Genomic DNA, 23,240 nt, shown 5'->3' on the forward strand with positions numbered 1-23,240 from the left:
AAGTAGCGCTTAAAGTGTAATAAATGAATGACAAATAAAGTAAAACAATACAGCTCTCGGGTGCCAGAAAAAAAAACGCAATAGGCTATAAGCACGAAATATACTATAGCAATACATTAGATTAAAGTCGTGCTGAATGACACGAAAAAAGGACAAAAAAAAAAACGTGGTGCACGCACGAAAAATACTTCCTATTGAAATACATTAGATTGAAATTCGTTCTGACTAGCACGAAAAAAAGGGGACATTCGTGTCCATGGACACGAATCAATAGATTAAATAACGTGACTATGTCACGAACTGCCGTGAGACTGGGTTGAAAATAAAGGAAAAGGAAAATCTCATCATCTAATCTGTTGCGTTTCTATTTGGCCACATGTTCTCATTCACATCACACCTGATATCTTCTCTGGCAAGGCATCTTGTGAGGAATCTTTGACATCTGTGAATGCACCATCTATTGCATCCAGGTGGGACTGGATGAAAACATTCCCCTTGTCCTGGTGGTCTTCTATTGACTTGTGCAGACATATATCTGATATTTTGTGTTGCTCATATTGTTCCTTTTCCACAAAAGATCGACCTAAAGAGGTCCTCTTTTACTCTATTGTATACCATATGGTCATGCAATTGAAAGAACCTGAGTGTGTTTCCTAGGTGGGAATCAGCTGTGATTTATATATTTGCATTGGTACAATAAGTTGTTTTTCAATCCCAATGGAATAAAATACAGGGGATATATTTATGTTTCAATTCATCACATAAACAGCTGTTTACTTTGACTATAAGTGAGGTTTAGCACATGATGTTATCTGGTTTGACATACTGTGTGAAAGCATTTGTAAATTTGACATTAAAAATCTATTGTTTTTGGTCTTGTTTAAGCTTGTATGTAAAATAAGTTAAAGCATTTTAAATTTGTGTTAATTATATGCATTTTGTGTTAAAACCAACAAGAAATGTGTTAATAGTATAGCTTACATAGGTGGATGTAGTGCTAACTGTGTTAAGAGTTTTGGAAACTTGTTAAAAGCGTTGAAAAATCTGTCATAGCAATCGTAAAAAACTGTAATAAAAATCATCCATGGTGAAGTTGTGTGTTCAAAACAAATGAATACAGACAGACAATAAATTAATGATACGATTTACAATTTTCATCATATAAATAAATAATCAATTAAATGAATTATTATCTATAAAGTTGTCATTTAATAAACTATAGTAGAAAATAAATGAGGTGTAAGTGAAATAAACTATCAGCATCATCATCTGCAGTATCTGTCAGGTGTATGAGTTCAGTCACTGTGAGTCTGACTGACAGAGGTTTTTGTATCACTCTTTATCACTGTGTCAACACTCTTGTGCTACTTGGATAGTGAAAACTCTGACAGTAATAAACTCCTGAATCTTCAGTCCGAACTCCACTGATGGTCAAAGTGAAATCTGTGTTTGATCCGCTGCCACTGAATCTTGATGGAGTTCCTGACTGGAGGGTTGTTGCCCAATATATGGAGGAGTTTAGGAGCTTCTCCACGTTTCTGTAAGTACCAGTGTAAGTAATTACTACTATACACTGCACTGCTGACTTTACAGTTTATTTTAACTTGTTGTCCTGGTTGAACTGCTGTTATTGATGGACTCTGAGTAACAGTGTACTGTCCTCTACACACTGAGAGAAACAACAAGAATGAAATATAAGACAACACTGAAACAAATCAATATTTCACTCTTCAATGAATTAATGATCATGATAAAAATGTTACAACACAAACCTTGAGTAAAGACTGTGAGTGTCCAGATGAAGATGATGATGAAAGTCATTGTTGTTCTTTTGGTTTGTGTGATGATGAAGATTCTGTTCTGTTCTGATCTCAGTCATGAAGTGTTAAACTCACAGCACTATAAACACTCACACATCACTGAAGCATGACAACACAATGCAAAGAAGACGACAGGAAACTTCTGCTCATACAGACTACTACACTATCATTATTCAATGTGGACTTGCATTCTGAAAATATTAATAATAATAAAATCTTATAAATATCAAATAAATATAAAGTTTTAAATTAAAGTAAAAACAAATGTCCAAAATATTCAACATTTATCTGTCTAAAGCTGTGTATGCAGTGTTCACACAACACAAGTAAATAAATGAGAAGTAAATGATACAGAGAGAAAACTGGAGAAAATACATAAAAAAATGTTATATTAGTGTTGTGCTTAGCATTCTTAACCTTAAATCATTCAGAGATTTTCACAATATTTGTATATTGTGAATATTATAGTTATAGTAGTTGTGGTATATTCTGCTTTAGTTTGTGTTCAGTCAAGTGTGTAGAGGTTTTTGTACAGTCGTTCTATTAGTTTGTATCACTGTGGTGGACTTTCGGCAGCGGCACCAGACTGGATGTTGGTAGTAAGTAAATAATTCAATAATACTTTTAAGAAAGTAGATCATTGTTTTTGAGAATATATATCAGGTATCAAACACAAAAAGTGATGCATGTTTTACAATATTTATTTGTATTAGAAAGATATTGCGTACAGCTTAAGATTTTTGGTGTAATATTGTGAGTAATATTTGTTTGTGTTTAATTGTACATATAGATAGTTGAAAAAGTTTTTGGATTTTTTTAAACTCAACTTATTTATGTATTTACATTTATTTGAACTCAACACTTTTTTATGTGATATTTGCTTTAGGCTCACATTATGATTTGTTAACAAAGTGCAGCTGCATTATTTGATGTGTTAAAAATAACTGGGTTACAAAATATTTTGAATTTGGTAAACAGTAAGTTACACTTTTCAAACTGCAGTGGCTTTGTTTAAAACAGATTTTTATTGAGGTGTTTGTTTGTAATGTGATTGATTTCATGTTCACTTGAATTTAATTTAGACTAAAAATCAAGTTAGAAAGCATTATCAGGTGCAAGACCTAATGGCATAAATGATTTTTAAGTGTATACTAAACTTGTAAAAAATTATTTGAATATTAGTATTAATATTATTTATAAATGTTATACAATTCAATACAGTTTGACACAACTATAAAGACTTCAACTGTCTGTCCTTTCCAACATTTCTTAATATTTTCTTTCATAATCATGAATATGGCTCAGTTTCCCAACAGAGTTTAAGTTTTGTCCCACGCTAAAATGTAAAGCTGTCTCAACTGAAAACAGTTTGCACTGAAATATCTTAACATATCAGTGCCATTGTTTTGTCTCAAGGTGCACGCCAGTAATGTTTATTGCAAGATATGTTTGTTAAAAGTAATTTAATAACCATAATACAATTAAGCCCTAGTCTTTAATTTATATAAACCCTATCCAGGAAACTGCCTTTCTAAATTTTTTCATTGATATTTTCATTAAAGTACAAATAGTATTTCTGTGATTCAAAGTCTTGAGATAACCATGACAAAAGTGATATTAGCCATTTAATGCAGCTATATGATTAAAAAACCTAAAACTTCTTCAGGAGACCTAAACTTTCTTAATTTTAAACATGAAAAGAGTTTTTTTCTTTCTTGTGTGAGTTATTATGTTGGCTTGAGAAAGCCAACATACTGTTGTTGCACTTAAACTTATTATTATTATTATTATTATTATTATTAGTGGTGCTTGCATTTATGCAAGGCATCACTATTATTATTGCTCATACTTATTATTTATTTATTTATTCTTATATCTGGACACTTTTTCGGCGCGTAACTCGTCCCGCACGGTTTGTCGTAGACCAATGAAACAGTGCTCAAAACGACCGGCTAATTGAGGACACGTCTGCTATGACTTTTATAAGCGATCGGGTGCAAGGTTTTCGAAAGGGGGGCGAAAAACCACCCAAAAAATCCCATTGACTTAACATTACGCCCAACTTTGATGGGTCATAGCTCCGCTCAAGGATTTTGTAGAAACATGTGGGTTACAACATTTGAAGAGGGTGGTAGACTCTGTAAGAACATGGATCACAATGGGGTGTAAGTTGTACCCCTGGGGTGTAAGCGACACCCGAAAATTCCCATTGACTTATAATGGGGCAGGAAACATGCCCATATAAGGGAATAAAAAAGTTCCAGATGGGATATCTTCGCTTTACAATGTCGTAGAGACACGGGGGTTGGACCGTTTTACTCATGACTCAGAGTGTAATCATTATGGGATGCCAATTTTTTCCCTAGCAACCAAATACAGGACCCTAGCAACAGAGTAAACAAAGCCTTATATCTCCGCACCAGAACATCGTAGAGACACGGGGGTTGGACCGTTTGACTAGTGACTCAGAGTGTAATCATTATGGGATGCCAATTTTTTCCCTAGCAACCAAATACAGTACCCTAGCAACAGAGTAAACAAAGCCTTATATCTCCGCATCAGAACATCGTAGAGACACGGGGGTTGGACCGTTTGACTCGTGACTCAGAGTGTAATCAGTATGGGATGCCAATTTTTTTCCCTAGCAACCAAATACAGTACCCTAGCAACAGAGTAAACAAAGCCTTATATCTCCGCATCAGAACATCGTAGAGACACGGGGGTTGGACCGTTTGACTCGTGACTCAGAGTGTAATCATTATGGGATGCCAATTTTTTCCCTAGCAACCAAATACAGTACCCTAGCAACAGAGTAAACAAAGCCTTATATCTCCGCATCAGAACATCGTAGAGACACGGGGGTTGGACCGTTTGACTCGTGACTCAGAGTGTAATCATTATGGGATGCCATTTTTTTCCCTAGCAACCAAATACAGTACCCTAGCAACAGAGTAAACAAAGCCTTATATCTCCGCATCAGAACATCGTAGAGACATGGGGTTTGGACCGTTTGACTCGTGACTCGGAGGGTAATCACTAGTGGATGCCATTTTTTCCCCTAGCAACCAAATACAGTACCCTAGCAACAGAGTAAACAAAGCCTTATATCTCCGCATCAGAACATCGTAGAGACACGGGGGTTGGACCGTTTGACTCGTGACTCGGAGGGTAATCACTAGTGGATGCAATTTTTTTCCCTAGCAACCAAATACAGTACCCTAGCAACAGAGTAAACAAAGCCTTATATCTCCGCATCAGAACATCGTAGAGACACGGGGGTTGGACCGTTTGACTCGTGACTCGGAGGGTAATCACTAGTGGATGCCATTTTTTTCCCTAGCAACCAAATACAGTACCCTAGCAACAGAGTAAACAAAGCCTTATATCTCCGCATCAGAACATCGTAGAGACACGGGGGTTGGACCGTTTGACTTGTGACTCAGAGTGTAATCATTATGGGATGCCATTTTTTTCCCTAGCAACCAAATACAGTACCCTAGCAACAGAGTAAACAAAGCCTTATATCTCCGCATCAGAACATCGTAGAGACATGGGGTTTGGACCGTTTGACTCGTGACTCGGAGGGTAATCACTAGTGGATGCCATTTTTTCCCCTAGCAACCAAATACAGTACCCTAGCAACAGAGTAAACAAAGCCTTATATCTCCGCATCAGAACATCGTAGAGACACGGGGGTTGGACCGTTTGACTCGTGACTCGGAGGGTAATCACTAGTGGATGCAATTTTTTTCCCTAGCAACCAAATACAGTACCCTAGCAACAGAGTAAACAAAGCCTTATATCTCCGCATCAGAACATCGTAGAGACACGGGGGTTGGACCGTTTGACTCGTGACTCGGAGGGTAATCACTAGTGGATGCCATTTTTTTCCCTAGCAACCAAATACAGTACCCTAGCAACAGAGTAAACAAAGCCTTATATCTCCGCATCAGAACATCGTAGAGACACGGGGGTTGGACCGTTTGACTCGTGACTCGGAGGGTAATCACTAGTGGATGCCATTTTTTCCCCTAGCAACCAAATACAGTACCCTAGCAACAGAGTAAACAAAGCCTTATATCTCCGCATCAGAACATCGTAGAGACACGGGGGTTTGACCGTTTGACTCGTGACTCGGAGTGTAATCACTAGTGGATGCCAATTTTCTCCCTAGCAACCAAATACAGTACCCTAGCAACCGAATAAACAAAGCCTTATATCTTCGCATCAGAATATCGTAGAGACATGTGGGTTGAATTGTTTTACTTTTGGCTTGGAGTATAATCATATATTGTCCCCCGAAATTTGCCACGGCAAGCACCACTTCACATTTTCTTCAGGAAATGTACCTATCTAGTTATTATGTTGGCTTGAGAAAGCCAACATACTGTTGTTGCACTTAAACTTATTATTATTATTATTAGTGGTGCTTGCATTTATGCAAGGCATCACTATTACTATTGCTCATACTTATTATTAGTGGTGCTTGCATTTATGCAAGGCATCACTATTACTATTGCTCATACTTATTATTAGTGGTGCTTGCATTTATGCAAAGCATCACTATTACTATTCCTCAGGGATATTATTATATTTTATTCTTACATCTGCACGTTTTTTCGGCACCTAACTCGTCCCGCACGGTTTGTCGTAGACCCATGAAAGAGGGCTCAAATCGACCGGCTTATTGAGGAGAGGTGTGCTATGACTTTTATAAGCGATCGGGTGCAGGATTTCCGAAAGGGGGGCGAAAAACCACCCGAAAAATCCCATTGACTTAACATTGCGCCCAACTTTGACGAGTCATAGCTCCGCTCGAGGATTTTGTAGAAACATGTGGGTTACAACATTTGAAGAGGGTGGTAGGCTCTGTAAGAACATGGATCGCAATGGGGTGTAAGTTGTACCCCTGGGGTGTAAGAGGTGCCCAAAAGTGCCCCAATGAAAAGTCAATGGGGCAAAATCCCATAGACTTACCATTGCAAAAATTTTGACGGGTCATAGGTCCGAGCCAGGATTTCATAGAAACATGTGGGTTACTAAATTTGAAGAGGGTGCTAGACTCTGTCAGGACGTCCCCCACAATGGGGTGTAAGGTTACCATAGCAACCATTTTGGGCACCCTAGCAACCTATACCATAGACTGCCATTATAAAATTCCCAGATGGATATCTTTGCACCACAGTGTCATAGAGACATGGGGGTGGGCTCATTTTACTCAGGCATCCAATCAGTCTCTCAGGATCCTTACAGACTTACTAAGCCACGCCCCTAGCAACCACTTTTGAGCACCCTAGCAACATAAAATACAAACAGTTATATCTCCGCATCAGAACATCGTAGAGACACGGGGGTTGGACCGTTTTACTTGTGACTAGGGGTGTAACAATTGGGCACATCATTGGCCACTCCCAAGCCACGCCCCTAGCAACCAAATTTGAGCACCCTAGCAACCGAATAAACAAAGCCTTATATCTCCGCATCAGAACATCGTAGAGACACGGGGTTTTGACCGTTTTACTTGTGACTCGGAGTGTAATCACTGGGCACATCATTGGCCACTCCCAAGCCACGCCCCTAGCAACCAAATACAGTACCCTAGCAACAGAGTAAACAAAGCCTTATATCTCCGCATCAGAACATCGTAGAGACACGGGGGTTGGACCGTTTTACTTGTGACTCGGAGTGTAATCACAGAGCACATAATTGGCCACTCCCAAGCCACGCCCCTAGCAACCAAATACAGTACCCTAGCAACAGAGTAAACAAAGCCTTATATCTCCGCATCAGAACATCGTAGAGACACGGGGGTTGGACCGTTTTACTTGTGACTCGGAGTGTAATCACTGGGCACATCATTGGCCACTCCCAAGCCACGCCCCTAGCAACCAAATACAGTACCCTAGCAACAGAGTAAACAAATCCTTATATCTCCGCATCAGAACATCGTAGAGACACGGGGGTTGGACCGTTTGACTCATGACTCAGAGGGTAATCACTAGTGGATGCAATTTTTTTCCCTAGCAACCAAATACAGTACCCTAGCAACAGAGTAAACAAAGCCTTATATCTCCGCATCAGAACATCGTAGAGACACGGGGGTTGGACCGTTTGACTCATGACTCAGAGGGTAATCACTAGTGGATGCAATTTTTTTCCCTAGCAACCAAATACAGTACCCTAGCAACAGAGTAAACAAAGCCTTATATCTCCGCATCAGAACATCGTAGAGACATGGGGTTTGGACCTTTTGACTCGTGACTCGGAGGGTAATCACTAGTGGATGCCATTTTTTTTCCCTAGCAACCAAATACAGTACCCTAGCAACAGAGTAAACAAAGCCTTATATCTCCGCATCAGAACATCATAGAGACACGGGGTTTGGACCGTTTGACTCGTGACTGGGAGGGTAATCACTAGTGGATGCAATTTTTTTCCCTAGCAACCAAATACAGTACCCTAGCAACAGAGTAAACAAAGCCTTATATCTCCGCATCAGAACATCGTAGAGACACGGGGGTTGGACCGTTTGACTCGTGACTCGGAGGGTAATCACTAGTGGATGCCATTTTTTTCCCTAGCAACCAAATACAGTACCCTAGCAACAGAGTAAACAAAGCCTTATATCTCCGCATCAGAACATCGTAGAGACACGGGGTTTGGACCGTTTGACTCGTGACTCGGAGGGTAATCACTAGTGGATGCCATTTTTTTCCCTAGCAACCAAATACAGTACCCTAGCAACAGAGTAAACAAAGCCTTATATCTCCGCATCAGAACATCGTAGAGACACGGGGTTTGGACCGTTTGACTCGTGACTCGGAGGGTAATCACTAGTGGATGCCATTTTTTTCCCTAGCAACCAAATACAGTACCCTAGCAACAGAGTAAACAAAGCCTTATATCTCCGCATCAGAACATCGTAGAGACACGGGGGTTGGATCGTTTGACTCGTGACTCGGAGGGTAATCACTAGTGGATGCCAATTTTCTCCCTAGCAACCAAATACATTACCCTAGCAACAGAGTAAACAAAGCCTTTTATCTCCACATCAGAACATCGCAGAGACACGGGGGTTGGACCGTTTGACTCGTATCTCGGAGTGTAATCACTAGTGGATGCCAATTTTTTCCCTAGCAACCAAATGCAGTACCCTAGCAACAGAGTAAACAAAGCCTTATATCTCCGCATCAGAACATCTTAGAGACAAGGGGGTTTGACCGTTTGACTCGTGACTCGGAGTGTAATCACTAGTGGATGCCAATTTTCTCCCTAGCAACCAAATACAGTACCCTAGCAACCGAATAAACAAAGCCTTATATCTTCGCATCAGAATATCGTAGAGACATGTGGGTTGAATTGTTTTACTTTTGGCTTGGAGTATAATCATATATTGTCCCCCGAAATTTGCCACGGCAAGCACCACTTCACATTTTCTTCAGGAAATGTACCTATCTAGTTTATAATTATTATTCTTCTTTTTCTGGACACTTTTTCGGCGCGTAACTCGTCCCGCACGGTTTAACGTAGTCCCACGAACGAGGGCTCAAATCGACCGGATTATTGAGGAGAGGTGTGCTATGACTTTTATAAGGGATCGGGTGCAGGATTTCTGAAAGGGGGGCAAAAAACCACCCGAAAAATCCCATTGACTTAACATTGCGCCCAACTTTGACAGGTCATAGCTCCGCTAGAGGATTTTGTAGAAACATGTGGGTTACAACATTTGAAGAGGGTGGTAGGCTCTGTAAGAACATGGATCACAATGGGGTGTAAGTTGTACCCCTGGGGTGTAAGAGGCACCCGAAAATTCCCATTGACTTATAATGGGGCAGGAAACATGCCCATATAAGGGAATAAAACAGTTCCAGATGGAATATCTTTGCTTTACAGTGTCATAGAGATAAGTGGGTGGGCTCATTTCACTCGGGCATCCAATCAGTCTCTCAGGATCATCCCAGAGCTATTAAGCCACGCCCCTAGCAACAATTTTGGGCACCCTAGCAACATCTCCCATAGACTGCCATTATAAAATGCCCAGATGGATATCTTTGCATCACACTGTCACAGAGACATGGGGGTGGGCTCATTTTACTCAGGCACCCAATCAGTCTCTCAGGATCCTTACATACTTACTAAGCCACGCCCCTAGCAACCACTTTTGAGCACCCTAGCAACATAAAATACAAACAGTTATATCTCGGCATCAGAACATCGTAGAGACACGGGGGTTGGACCGTTTTACTTGTGACTAGGGGTGTAACAATTGGGCACATCATTGGCCACTCCCAAGCCACGCCCCTAGCAACCAAATTTGAGCACCCTAGCAACCGAATAAACAAAGCCTTATATCTCCGCATCAGAACATCGTAGAGACACGGGGTTTGGACCGTTTTACTTGTGACTCGAAGTGTAATCACTGGGCACATCATTGGCCACTCCCAAGCCACGCCCCTAGCAACCAAATACAGTACCCTAGCAACAGAGTAAACAAAGCCTTATATCTCCGCATCAGAACATCGTAGAGACACGGGGGTTGGACCATTTTACTTGTGACTCGGAGTGTAATCACTGGGCACATAATTGGCCACTCCCAAGCCACGCCCCTAGCAACCAAATACAGTACCCTAGCAACAGAGTAAACAAAGCCTTATATCTCCGCATCAGAACATCGTAGAGACACGGGGGTTGGACCGTTTTACTTGTGACTCAGAGTGTAATCACTGGGCACATCATTGGCCACTCCCAAGCCACGCCCCTAGCAACCAAATACAGTACCCTAGCAACAGAGTAAACAAAGCCTTATATCTCCGCATCAGAACATCGTAGAGACACGGGGGTTGGACCGTTTGACTCATGACTCGGAGGGTAATCACTAGTGGATGCAATTTTTTTCCCTAGCAACCAAATACAGTACCCTAGCAACAGAGTAAACAAAGCCTTATATCTCCGCATCAGAACATCGTAGAGACACGGGGTTTGGACCGTTTGACTCGTGACTCGGAGGGTAATCACTAGTGGATGCCATTTTTTTCCCTAGCAACCAAATACAGTACCCTAGCAACAGAGTAAACAAAGCCTTTTATCTCCGCATCAGAACATCGTAGAGACACGGGGGTTGGACTGTTTGACTCATGACTCGGAGGGTAATCACTAGTGGATGCCATTTTTTCCCTAGCAACCAAATACAGTACCCTAGCAACAGAGTAAACAAACCCTTATATCGCCACATCAGAACATCGTAGAGACACGGGGTTTGGACCGTTTGACTCGTGACTCGGAGTGTAATCACTAGTGGATGCCAATTTTCTCCCTAGCAACCAAATACATTACCCTAGCAACAGAGTAAACAAAGCCTTTTATCTCCACATCAGAACATCGCAGAGACACGGGGGTTGGACCGTTTGACTCGTATCTCGGAGTGTAATCACTAGTGGATGCCAATTTTTTCCCTAGCAACCAAATACAGTACCCTAGCAACAGAGTAAACAAAGCCTTATATCTCCGCATCAGAACATTGTAGAGACACGGGGGTTTGACCGTTTGACTCGTGACTCGGAGTGTAATCACTAGTGGATGCCAATTTTCTCCCTAGCAACCAAATACAGTACCCTAGCAACCGAATAAACAAAGCCTTATATCTTCACATCAGAATATCGTAGAGACATGTGGGTTGAATTGTTTTACTTTTGGCTTGGAGTATAATCATATATTGTCCCCCGAAATTTGCCACGGCAAGCACCACTTCACATTTTCTTCAGGAAATGTACCTATCTTTATTATTATTCTTTTTCTGGACACTTTTTCGGCGCGTAACTCGTCCCGCACGCTTTGTCGTAGACCCATAAATTAGGGCTCAAATCGACCGGTTTATTGAGGAGAGGTGTGCTATGACTTTTATAAGCGATCGGGTGCAGGATTTCCGAAAGGGGGGCGAAAAACCACCCAAAAAATCCCATTGACTTAACATTGCGCCCAACTTTGACGAGTCATAGCTCCGCTCGAGGATTTTGTAGAAACATGTGGGTTACAACATTTGAAGAGGGTGGTAGGCTCTGTAAGAACATGGATCACAATGGGGTGTAAGTTGTACCCCTGGGGTGTAAGAGGTGCCCAAAAGTGCCCCAATGAAAAGTCAATGGGGCAAAATCCCATAGACTTACCATTGCAAAAATTTTGACGGGTCATAGGTCCGAGCCAGGATTTCATAGAAACATGTGGGTTACTAAATTTACAGAGGGTGCTAGACTCTGTCAGGACGTCCCCCACAATGGGGTGTAAGGTTACCATAGCAACCATTTTGGGCACGCTAGCAACCTATACCATAGACTGCCATTATAAAATGCCCGGATGGATATCTTTGCACCACAGTGTCATAGAGACATGGGGGTGGGCTCATTTTACTCAGGCATCCAATCAGTCTCTCAGGATCCTTACAGACTTACTAAGCCACGCCCCTAGCAACCACTTTTGAGCACCCTAGCAACATAAAATACAAACAGTTATATCTCGGCATCAGAACATCGTAGAGACACGGGGGTTGGACCGTTTTACTTGTGACTAGGGGTGTAACAATTGGGCACATCATTGGCCACTCCCAAGCCACGCCCCTAGCAACCAAATTTGAGCACCCTAGCAACCGAATAAACAAAGCCTTATATCTCCGCATCAGAACATCGTAGAGACACGGGGTTTGGACCGTTTTACTTGTGACTCGGAGTGTAATCACTGGGCAAATCATTGGCCACTCCCAAGCCACGCCCCTAGCAACCAAATACAGTACCCTAGCAACAGAGTAAACAAAGCCTTATATCTCCGCATCAGAACATCGTAGAGACACGGGGGTTGGACCGTTTTACTTGTAACTCGGAGTGTAATCACTGGGCACATAATTGGCCACTCCCAAGCCACGCCCCTAGCAACCAAATACAGTACCCTAGCAACAGAGTAAACAAAGCCTTATATCTCCGCATCAGAACATCGTAGAGACACGGGGGTTGGACCGTTTTACTTGTGACTCGGAGTGTAATCACTGGGCACATAATTGGCCACTCCCAAGCCACGCCCCTAGCAACCAAATACAGTACCCTAGCAACAGAGTAAACAAAGCCTTATATCTCCGCTTCAGAACATCGTAGAGACACGGGGGTTGGACCGTTTGACTCGTGACTCGGAGGGTAATCACTAGTGGATGCCATTTTTTTCCCTAGCAACCAAATACAGTACCCTAGCAACAGAGTAAACAAAGCCTTATATCTCCGCATCAGAACATCGTAGAGACACGTGGGTTGGATCGTTTGACTCGTGACTCGGAGGGTAATCACTAGTGGATGCCATTTTTTTCCCTAGCAACCACATACAGTACCCTAGCAACAGAGTAAACAAAGCCTTATATCTCTGCTTCAGAACATCGTAGAGACACGGGGGTTGAACCATTTTACTTGTGACTCGGTATGTAATCACTAGTGGGTGCCAATTTTTTCCCTAGCAACCAAATACAGTACCCTAGCAACAGAGTAAACAAAGCCTTATATATCTGCATCAGAACATCGTAGAGACACGGGGGTTGGACCGTTTGACTCGTGACTCGGAGGGTAATCACTAGTGGATGCCATTTTTTCCCCTAGCAACCAAATACAGTACCCTAGCAACAGAGTAAACAAAGCCTTATATCTCTGCATCAGAACATCGTAGAGACACGGGGGTTGGAACGTTTTACTTTTGGCTTGGAGTATAATCATAAATTGTCCCCTGAAATTTGCCACGGCAAGCACCACTCACATTTTCTTCAGGAAATGTACCTATCTAGTTATGTTGGCTTGAAAAAGCCAACATATTGTTATTGCTATTAAACTTATATCTTATTATTATTATTATTATTCTACCCCAAAATTTCTGACACTAACTCGTCCTAGAGTTTTCAAGCTACATGCACCAAATTTTCCACAGACCTTCAGACTGGTCTGACTTAGTGTGCTATATCTTTTCTAACTGATGGGACCTTCCGAATTCCTAAACGGGGGTCTCGAACACCCCAAAATTTCCATTGACTTAACATTGAGACAAACTTTGACGGGTCATAGCTGTGAGTGAGAAACTTGTAGAAACTTGTGGCTTACCACATTTAAGGTGGCTGGCAGGCTCTGTAAGAACATACATCACAATGGGGTGTAAGCTATACCCCTGGGGTGTAAGAGGCCCCCAAAATTTCCCACTGACTTATAATGGGGCAGGAAACATGCCCATATAAGGGAATAAAAGCATCCCAGATGGAATATCTTTACTTTAGAGTGTCGTAGAGACATGGGGGTTGGACCGTTTTACTTGTGGCTTGAAGGTTGATCATTATGGGATGCCATTTTTCTCCCTAGCAACCAAACTTAGTACCCTAGCAACGGAATAAACAAAGCCTTATATCTCCGCTTCAGAACATCATAGAGACACGGGGGTTGGACCGTTTTACTTGTGGCTTGAAGGTTGATCATTATGGGATGCCAATTTTCTCCCTAGCAACCAAACTTAGTACCCTAGCAACGGAATAAACAAAGCCTTATATCTCCGCTTCAGAACATCATAGAGACACGGGGGTTGGACCGTTTTACTTGTGGCTTGAAGGTTGATCATTATGGGATGCCAATTTTCTCCCTAGCAACCAAACTTAGTACCCTAGCAACGGAATAAACAAAGCCTTATATCTCCGCTTCAGAACATCATAGAGACACGGGGGTTGGACCGTTTTACTTGTGGCTTGAAGGTTGATCATTATGGGATGCCAATTTTCTCCCTAGCAACCAAACTTAGTACCCTAGCAACGGAATAAACAAAGCCTTATATCTCCGCTTCAGAACATCATAGAGACACGGGGGTTTGACCGTTTTACTTGTGGCTTGAAGGTTGATCATTATGGGATGCCAATTTTCTCCCTAGCAACCAAACTTAGTACCCTAGCAACGGAATAAACAAAGCCTTATATCTCCGCTTCAGAACATCATAGAGACACGGGGGTTGGACCGTTTTACTTGTGGCTTGAAGGTTGATCTTTATGGGATGCCAATTTTCTCCCTAGCAACCAAACTTAGTACCCTAGCAACGGAATAAACAAAGCCTTATATCTCCGCTTCAGAACATCATAGAGACACGGGGGTTGGACCGTTTTACTTGTGGCTTGAAGGTTGATCATTATGGGATGCCAATTTTCTCCCTAGCAACCAAACTTAGTACCCTAGCAACGGAATAAACAAAGCCTTATATCTCCGCTTCAGAACATCATAGAGACACGGGGGTTGGACCGTTTTACTTGTGGCTTGAAGGTTGATCATTATGGGATGCCAATTTTCTCCCTAGCAACCAAACTTAGTACCCTAGCAACGGAATAAACAAAGCCTTATATCTCCGCTTCAGAACATCATAGAGACATGGGGTTTGGACCGTTTTACTTGTGGCTTGAAGGTTGATCATTATGGGATGCCAATTTTCTCCCTAGCAACCAAACTTAGTACCCTAGCAACGGAATAAACAAAGCCTTTTATCTCCGCTTCAGAACATCTTAGAGACACAGGGGTTTGACCGTTTTACTTGTGGCTTGAAGGTTGATCATTATGGGATGCCAATTTTCTGCCTAGCAACCAAACTTAGTACCCTAGCAACGGAATAAACAAAGCCTTATATCTCCGCTTCAGAACATCATAGAGACACGGGGGTTGGACCGTTTTACTTGTGGCTTGAAGGTTGATCATTATGGGATGCCATTTTTCTCCCTAGCAACCAAACTTAGTACCCTAGCAACGGAATAAACAAAGCCTTATTTCTCCGCTTCAGAACATCTTAGAGACACGGGGGTTGGACCGTTTTACTTGTGGCTTGAAGGTTGATTATTATGGGATGCCAATTTCCTCCCTAGCAACCAAACTTAGTACCCTAGCAACGGAATAAACAAAGCCTTATATCTCAGCATCAGAACATTGTAGAGACACGGGGGTTGGACCGTTTTACTTGTGGCTTGAAGGTTGATCATTATGGGATGCCAATTTTCTCCATAGCAACCGAACTTAGTACCCTAGCAACGGAATAAACAAAGCCTTATATCTCCGCTTCAGAACATCATAGAGACATGGGGGTTGGACTGTTTTACTTGTGGCTTGAAGGTTGATCATTATGGGATGCCAATTTTCTCCCTAGCAACCAAACTTAGTACCCTAGCAACGGAATAAACAAAGCCTTTTATCTCTGCTTCAGAACATCTTAGAGACACGGGGGTTTGACCGTTTTACTTGTGGCTTGAAGGTTGATCATTATGGGATGCCAATTTTCTCCCTAGCAACCAAACTTAGTACCCTAGCAACGGAATAAACAAAGCCTTATATCTCCGCTTCAGAACATCATAGAGACACGGGGGTTGGACCGTTTTACTTGTGGCTTGAAGGTTGATCATTATGGGATGCCAATTGTCTCCCTAGCAACCAAACTTAGTACCCTAGCAACGGAATAAACAAAGCCTTATATCTCCGCTTCAGAACATCATAGAGACATGGGGGTTGGACCGTTTTACTTGTGGCTTGAAGGTTGATCATTATGGGATGCCAGTTTTCTCCCTAGCAACCAAACTTAGTACCCTAGCAACGGAATAAACAAAGCCTTATATCTCCGCTTCAGAACATCATAGAGACACGGGGGTTGGACCGTTTTACTTGTGGCTTGAAGGTTGATCATTATGGGATGCCAATTTTCTCCCTAGCAACCAAACTTAGTACCCTAGCAACGGAATAAATGTTAGCTTCATTCTAGCTTCATGCTAATCATGTTAGCTTCATGCTAGCTTCATGCTAATCATGCTAGCATCATGCTAGCTTCATGCTAATCATGTTAGCTTCATGTTAGCTTCATGCTAATCATGTTAGCTTCATGCTAGCTTCATACTGATCATGCTAACATCATGCTACCTTCATGCTAATCATGCTAGCTTCATGCTAATCATGCTAACTTCATGCTAATCATGCTAACAGCCAGATAGCCTACTAAAATAAACTTCTGTCAAACCATTTTAAATGTTCAGGCTACGCTTTTTCAAGCCAACATAAAGTTTGTCCTCAAACTTTAATATCTAGTTATTATTATTCTTTTTCTTCTGAGACTAAAATTTCTAACTCTAACTCGTCCTAGAGCTTTCAAGCTACAGCCATCAAACTTTGGACAGACTTTCGGTCTGATCTGACGAGGTGTGCTATATCTTTTCTAACTGATGGGACCTTCCGAATTCCTAAACGGGGCGCTGAAACACCCCAAAATTTCCATTGACTTAACATTGAGACAAACTTTGACGGGTCATAGCTGCGAGTGAGAAACTTGTAGAAACTTGTGGCTTACCACATTTAAGGAGGCTGACAGGCTGTGTAAGAACATACCTCACAATGGGGTGTAAGCTGTACCCCTGGGGTGTAAGAGGCCCCCAAAATTTCCCATTGACTTATAATGGGGCAGGAAACATGCCCATAAAAGGGAATAAAAGCGTCCCAGATGGAATATCTTCACTTTAGAGTGTCTTAGAGACATGGGGGTGGGCTCATTTTACTCAAGCATCCAATCAGTCTCTTAGGATCACCCCAGAGCTATTAAGCCACGCCCCTAGCAACAATTTTGGGTACCCTAGCAACATCTCCCATAGACTACCATTATAAAAAGCCCAGATGGATATCTTTGCACCAGAGTGTCATAGAGACATAGGGGTGGGCTCATTTTACTCAGGCATCCAATCAGTCTCTTAGGATTCTTATTGAGGTATTAAGCCACGCCCCTAGCAACAGAAAATGAAGACCCTAGCAACATAATAAACAAAGCCTTATATCTCTGGATCTGAACATCGTAGAGACACAGGGGTTGGACCGTTTTACTTGTGGCTTGAAGTGTAATCATTATGGGATGCCAATTTTCTCCCTAGCAACCAAACTTAGTACCCTAGCAACGGAATAAACAAAGCCTTATATCTCCGCTTCAGAACATCATAGAGACACGGGGGTTGGACCGTTTTACTTGTGGCTTGAAGTGTGATCATTATGGGATGCCAATTTTCTCCCTAGCAACCAAACTTAGTACCCTAGCAACGGAATAAACAAAGCCTCATATCTCTGCATCAGAAAATTTTAGAGACACTGGGGTTGGACCGTTTTACTTGTGGCTTGAAGTGTGATCATTATGGGATGCCAATTTTCTCCCTAGCAACCAAACTTAGTACCCTAGTAACGGAATAAACAAAGCCTTATATCTCCGCATCAGAACATTGTAGAGACACGGGGGTTGGACCGTTTTACTTGTGGCTTGAAGGGTGATCATTATGGGATGCCAATTTTCTCCCTAGCAACCAAACTTAGTACCCTAGCAACGCAATACATGTTAGCTTCATGCTAGCTTCCTGCTAATCATGCTAGCTTCATGCTAGCTTCATGCTAATCATGCTAGCTTCATGCTAATCATGCTAACTTCATGCTAGCTTCATGCTAATCATGCTAACTTCATGCTAGCTTCATGCTAATCATGCTAACATCATGCTAGCTTCATGCTAATCATGCTAGCATCATGCTAATCATGCTAGCATCATGCTAGCTTCATGCTAACTTCATGCTAATCATGCTAGCTTCATGCTAGCTTCATGCTAATCATGCTAACATCATGCTAGCTTCATGCTAATCATGCTAGCATCATGCTAGCTTCATGCTAATCATGCTAGCATCATGCTAGCTTCATGCTAATCATGCTAGCATCATGTTAGCTTCATGCTAATCATGCTAACATCATGCTAGCTTCATGCTAATCATGCTAGCATCATGTTAGCTTCATGCTAATCATGTTAGCATCATGCTAGCTTCATGCTAATCATGCTAGCATCATGCTAGCTTCATGCTAACTTCATGCTAATCATGCTAGCATCATGCTAGCTTCATGCTAATCATGCTAGCATCATGCTAGCTTCATGCTAATCATGCTAGCATCATGCTAGCTTCATGCTAGCATCATGCTAGCTTCATGCTAATCATGCTAACTTCATGCTAATCATGCTAGCTTCATGCTAATCATGCTAACTTCATGCTAATCATGCTAGCATCATGCTAGCTTCATGCTAATCATGCTAGCATCATGCTAGCTTCATGCTAATCATGCTAACATCATGCTAGCTTCATGGTAAATCATGCTACCTTCATACTTAAACATACTAACAGCCAGATAGCCTACTAAACTAAACTTATGTCAAACCGTTTTAAACGTTCAGGCTACGCTTTCTCAAGCCAACATAAAGTTTGTCTTCAAACTTTACTATCTAGTTATTATTATTCTTTTTCTTCTGAGACTAAAATTTCTAACTCTAACTCGTCCTAGAGCTTTCAAGCTACAGCCATCAAACTTTGGACAGACTTTCGGTCTGATCTGACGAGGTGTGCTATATCTTTTCTAACTGATGGGACCTTCCGAATTCCTAAACGGGGCGCTGAAACACCCCAAAATTTCCATTGACTTAACATTGAGACAAACTTTGACGGGTCAAAGCTGCGAGTGAGAAACTTGTAGAAACTTGTGGCTTACCACATTTAAGGAGGCTGACAGGCTGTGTAAGAACATACCTCACAATGGGGTGTAAGCTGTACCCCTGGGGTGTAAGAGGCCCCCAAAATTTCCCATTGACTTATAATGGGGCAGGAAACATGCCCATAAAAGGGAATAAAAGCGTCCCAGATGGAATATCTTCACTTTAGAGTGTCTTAGAGACATGGGGGTGGGCTCATTTTACTCAAGCATCCAATCAGTCTCTTAGGATCACCCCAGAGCTATTAAGCCACGCCCCTAGCAACAATTTTGGGTACCCTAGCAACATAATAAACAAAGCCTTATATCTCTGGATCTGAACATCGTAGAGACACAGGGGTTGGACCGTTTTTCTTGTGGCTTGACGTGTAATCATTATGGGATGCCAATTTTCTCCCTAGCAACCAAACTTAGTACCCTAGCAACGGAATAAACAAAGCCTTATATCTCCGCATGAGAACATTGTAGAGACACGGGGGTTGGACCGTTTTACTTGTGGCTTGAAGGGTGATCATTATGGGATGCCAATTTTCTCCCTAGCAACCAAACTTAGTACCCTAGCAACGGAATAAACAAAGCCTTATATCTCCGCATCAGAACATCATAGAGACACGGGGGTTGGACCGTTTTACTTGTGGCTTGAAGTGTGATCATTATGGGATGCCAATTTTCTCCCTAGCAACCAAACTTAGTACCCTAGCAACGGAATAATAAACAAAGCCTTATATCTCCGCATCAGAACATTGTAGAGACACGGGGGTTGGACCGTTTTACTTGTGGCTTGAAGGGTGATCATTATGGGATGCCAATTTTCTCCCTAGCAACCAAACTTAGTACCCTAGCAATGGAATAAACAAAGCCTTATATCTCCGCATCAGAACATTGTAGAGACACGGGGGTTGGACCGTTTTACTTGTGGCTTGAAGTGTGATCATTATGGGATGCCAATTTTCTCCCTAGCAACCAAACTTAGTACCCTAGCAACGGAATAAACAAAGCCTTATATCTCCGCATCAGAACATTGTAGAGACACGGGGGTTGGTCCGTTTTACTTGTGGCTTGAAGGGTGATCATTATGGGATGCCAATTTTCTCCCTAGCAAACAAACTTAGTACCCTAGCAACGGAATAAACAAAGCCTTATATCTCCGCATCAGAACATTGTAGAGACACGGGGGTTGGACCGTTTTACTTGTGGCTTGAAGGGTGATCATTATGGGATGCCAATTTTCTCCCTAACAACCAAACTTAGTACACTAACAACGGAATAAACAAAGCCTTATATCTCCGCATCAGAACATTGTAGAGACACGGGGGTTGGACCGTTTTACTTGTGGCTTGAAGGGTGATCATTATGGGATGCCAATTTTCTCCCTAGCAACCAAACTTAGTACCCTAGCAACGGAATAAACAAAGCCTTATATCTCCGCATCAGAACATTGTAGAGACACGGGGGTTGGACCGTTTTACTTGTGGCTTGAAGTGTGATCATTATGGGATGCCAATTTTCTCCCTAGCAACCAAACTTAGTACCCTAGCAACGGAATAAACAAAGCCTTATATCTCCGCATCAGAACATTGTAGAGACACGGGGGTTGGACCGTTTTACTTGTGGCTTGAAGGGTGATCATTATGGGATGCCAATTTTCTCCCTAGCAACCAAACTTAGTACCCTAGCAACGCAATAAATGTTAGCTTCATGCTAGCTTCCTGCTAATCATGCTAGCTTCATGCTAGCTTCATGCTTATCATGCTAACATCATGCTAGCTTCATGCTAATCATGCTAGCTTCATGCTAGCTTCATGCTAATCATGCTAACATCATGCTACCTTCATGCTAATCATGCTAGCTTCATGCTAATCATGCTAGCATCATACTAGCTTCATGCTAATCATGCTAGCTTCATGCTAATCATGCTAGCATCATGATAGCTTCATGCTAATCATGCTAGCATCATGCTAGCTTCATGCTAATCATGCTACCATCATGCTAGCTTCATGCTAATCATGCTAGCTTCATGCTAATCATGCTAGCATCATGCTAGCTTCATGCTAATCATGTTAACATCATGCTAGCTTCATGGTAAATCATGCTACCTTCATACTTAAACATACTAACAGCCAGATAGCCTACTAAACTAAACTTATGTCAAACCGTTTTAAACGTTCAGGCTACGCTTTCTCAAGCCAACATAAAGTTTGTCTTCAAACTTTACTATCTAGTTGATTATTGATGTGATTGTCAGGTAACAGTCGTCCTAAAGTGAGCGTCCTGCCGCCGTCCAGTGAAGAGATTTCCACAAAGCAAACAGCAACACTGATGTGTGTGGCCAACAAGGGCTTCCCCTCAGACTGGAGTCTGAACTGGAAGGTGGACGGGATCAGCAGCAGGTCTCAGTACAGCAGTGTTGCTCTCCTGGAGAAGGACGGTCTGTACAGCTGGAGCAGCAGTCTGACTCTCTCTGAGCAGGAGTGGAGCTCAGTGATCTCAGTCAGCTGTGAGCTCACACAGAAAGACCAGCGTGATAAAGTCACTGGAGAATTGAGGAGAGATCAGTGTTCACAGTAGATCCACTCACTCTCACATCAAGACTAACAGACTAACTGTGTTTCTCTTCATTTCTCTCTCTCATCAAACAACACAAGTCTATGTCTGCTTTATTCATTCACTCATGATTGTGTGACAATTCATCAAATAAAATCATATTCTATCTTTATGTCTTTGACTCATTTTGTCTGTTTTGAATATGAAAGCTCACATTTTATAAATAAACCTGACTCAATGAAGCATGAAAACACCTGCAGATGAAGTAAATGAACATAACTGTCAGTCAAATGAAGAACCTCAGACATGCAGTGATCTTGATCAATGATTATAAAGAGATATTGAAGTATAAACATGTGTGACAGGGTTTGATTGATGTGTCATTGTGTTTAGTTTGATAGTTATTCTCATGTGACTCCTTTAGTATCTGTGATTCACTGTATAAAATTATTTGCTGTCATAATTTTTTGTTTAATCAACTCGGATTTACAAGTTTTTTTCCTACTAATAGACCCCTTCAAGGTTTTTAAACATTGAATGACAATCGGGTGCTCGTGCAGCATGGGGTCAATCTGTTCATACCATTTTCTAGTTTAATCTAACAGGGCTGAAAAATGATGATTTACCTGAAATGAAATGAGCACTACAAACAAAAGCCTCTTTGATCTTTGCATTGTCCCAGTCTGCACGTTTAATTGCTTGCAGCCACAGATGTTGTATTTTTTTGTTTTTGAGATTCTGCAGGAATCCCGAAAAACTTAACGGGAGGCCTGGTGTGATTTTTCAAGCCCACGACGCAAGAAGGCATTTTTTGACGATACCGAATAACACGCAACTCAATCTGCTGTAATGACTTTTCTGACCCCGACATGCGCAGTGAGAACCGCATGTGACGTGAACTATGAAGGGGTCTATACTAATCTTGACAAGAGATGAGTTGTTATAATTCAGAAATTGTAGTTGAAATGAGTTAAAGTTGTAGCAACTCATCTCTTGTCAAGATAAATAATAGTAAGTTGAAATGACTTGTAAATCTGAGTTGATTTAACAAAACAAAACGAAACAAAAATGAAAAATATAAATAAAGCGATAAAGATTTTTTTACAGTGCAGCTGTTGACTGAATGATACTGACTGATGTTTCTCTATATGTGTGATTATTATCACTTTTTAAAATATTATGAATTAAGCTGTAATACAATAATAATAAAAATCATCCATGCAAAGCTGTTTTAACACAACAGAAAATAATAGACAGACAATAAATTAATAATACAATTTACAACTATCAAAAAATAAATAAATA

General features: G+C 41.6%; 1 gene segment (V, D, J or C); it reads left to right on the top strand.

Moving 5' to 3' along the window:
- Positions 1–1,473: 1,473 nt before the first annotated feature.
- On the top strand, positions 1,474–21,959 carry LOC135781723 (Ig kappa-b4 chain C region-like). The segment is given in 2 exon segments: positions 1,474–1,552; positions 21,637–21,959. Coding segments are annotated over 2 exon segments (402 nt in total).
- Positions 21,960–23,240: the final 1,281 nt, after the last annotated feature.

The sequence above is a fragment of the Paramisgurnus dabryanus genome, chromosome 23 (genome assembly GCF_030506205.2).
Source record: "Paramisgurnus dabryanus chromosome 23, PD_genome_1.1, whole genome shotgun sequence".
Taxonomy (NCBI): domain Eukaryota; kingdom Metazoa; phylum Chordata; class Actinopteri; order Cypriniformes; family Cobitidae; genus Paramisgurnus; species Paramisgurnus dabryanus.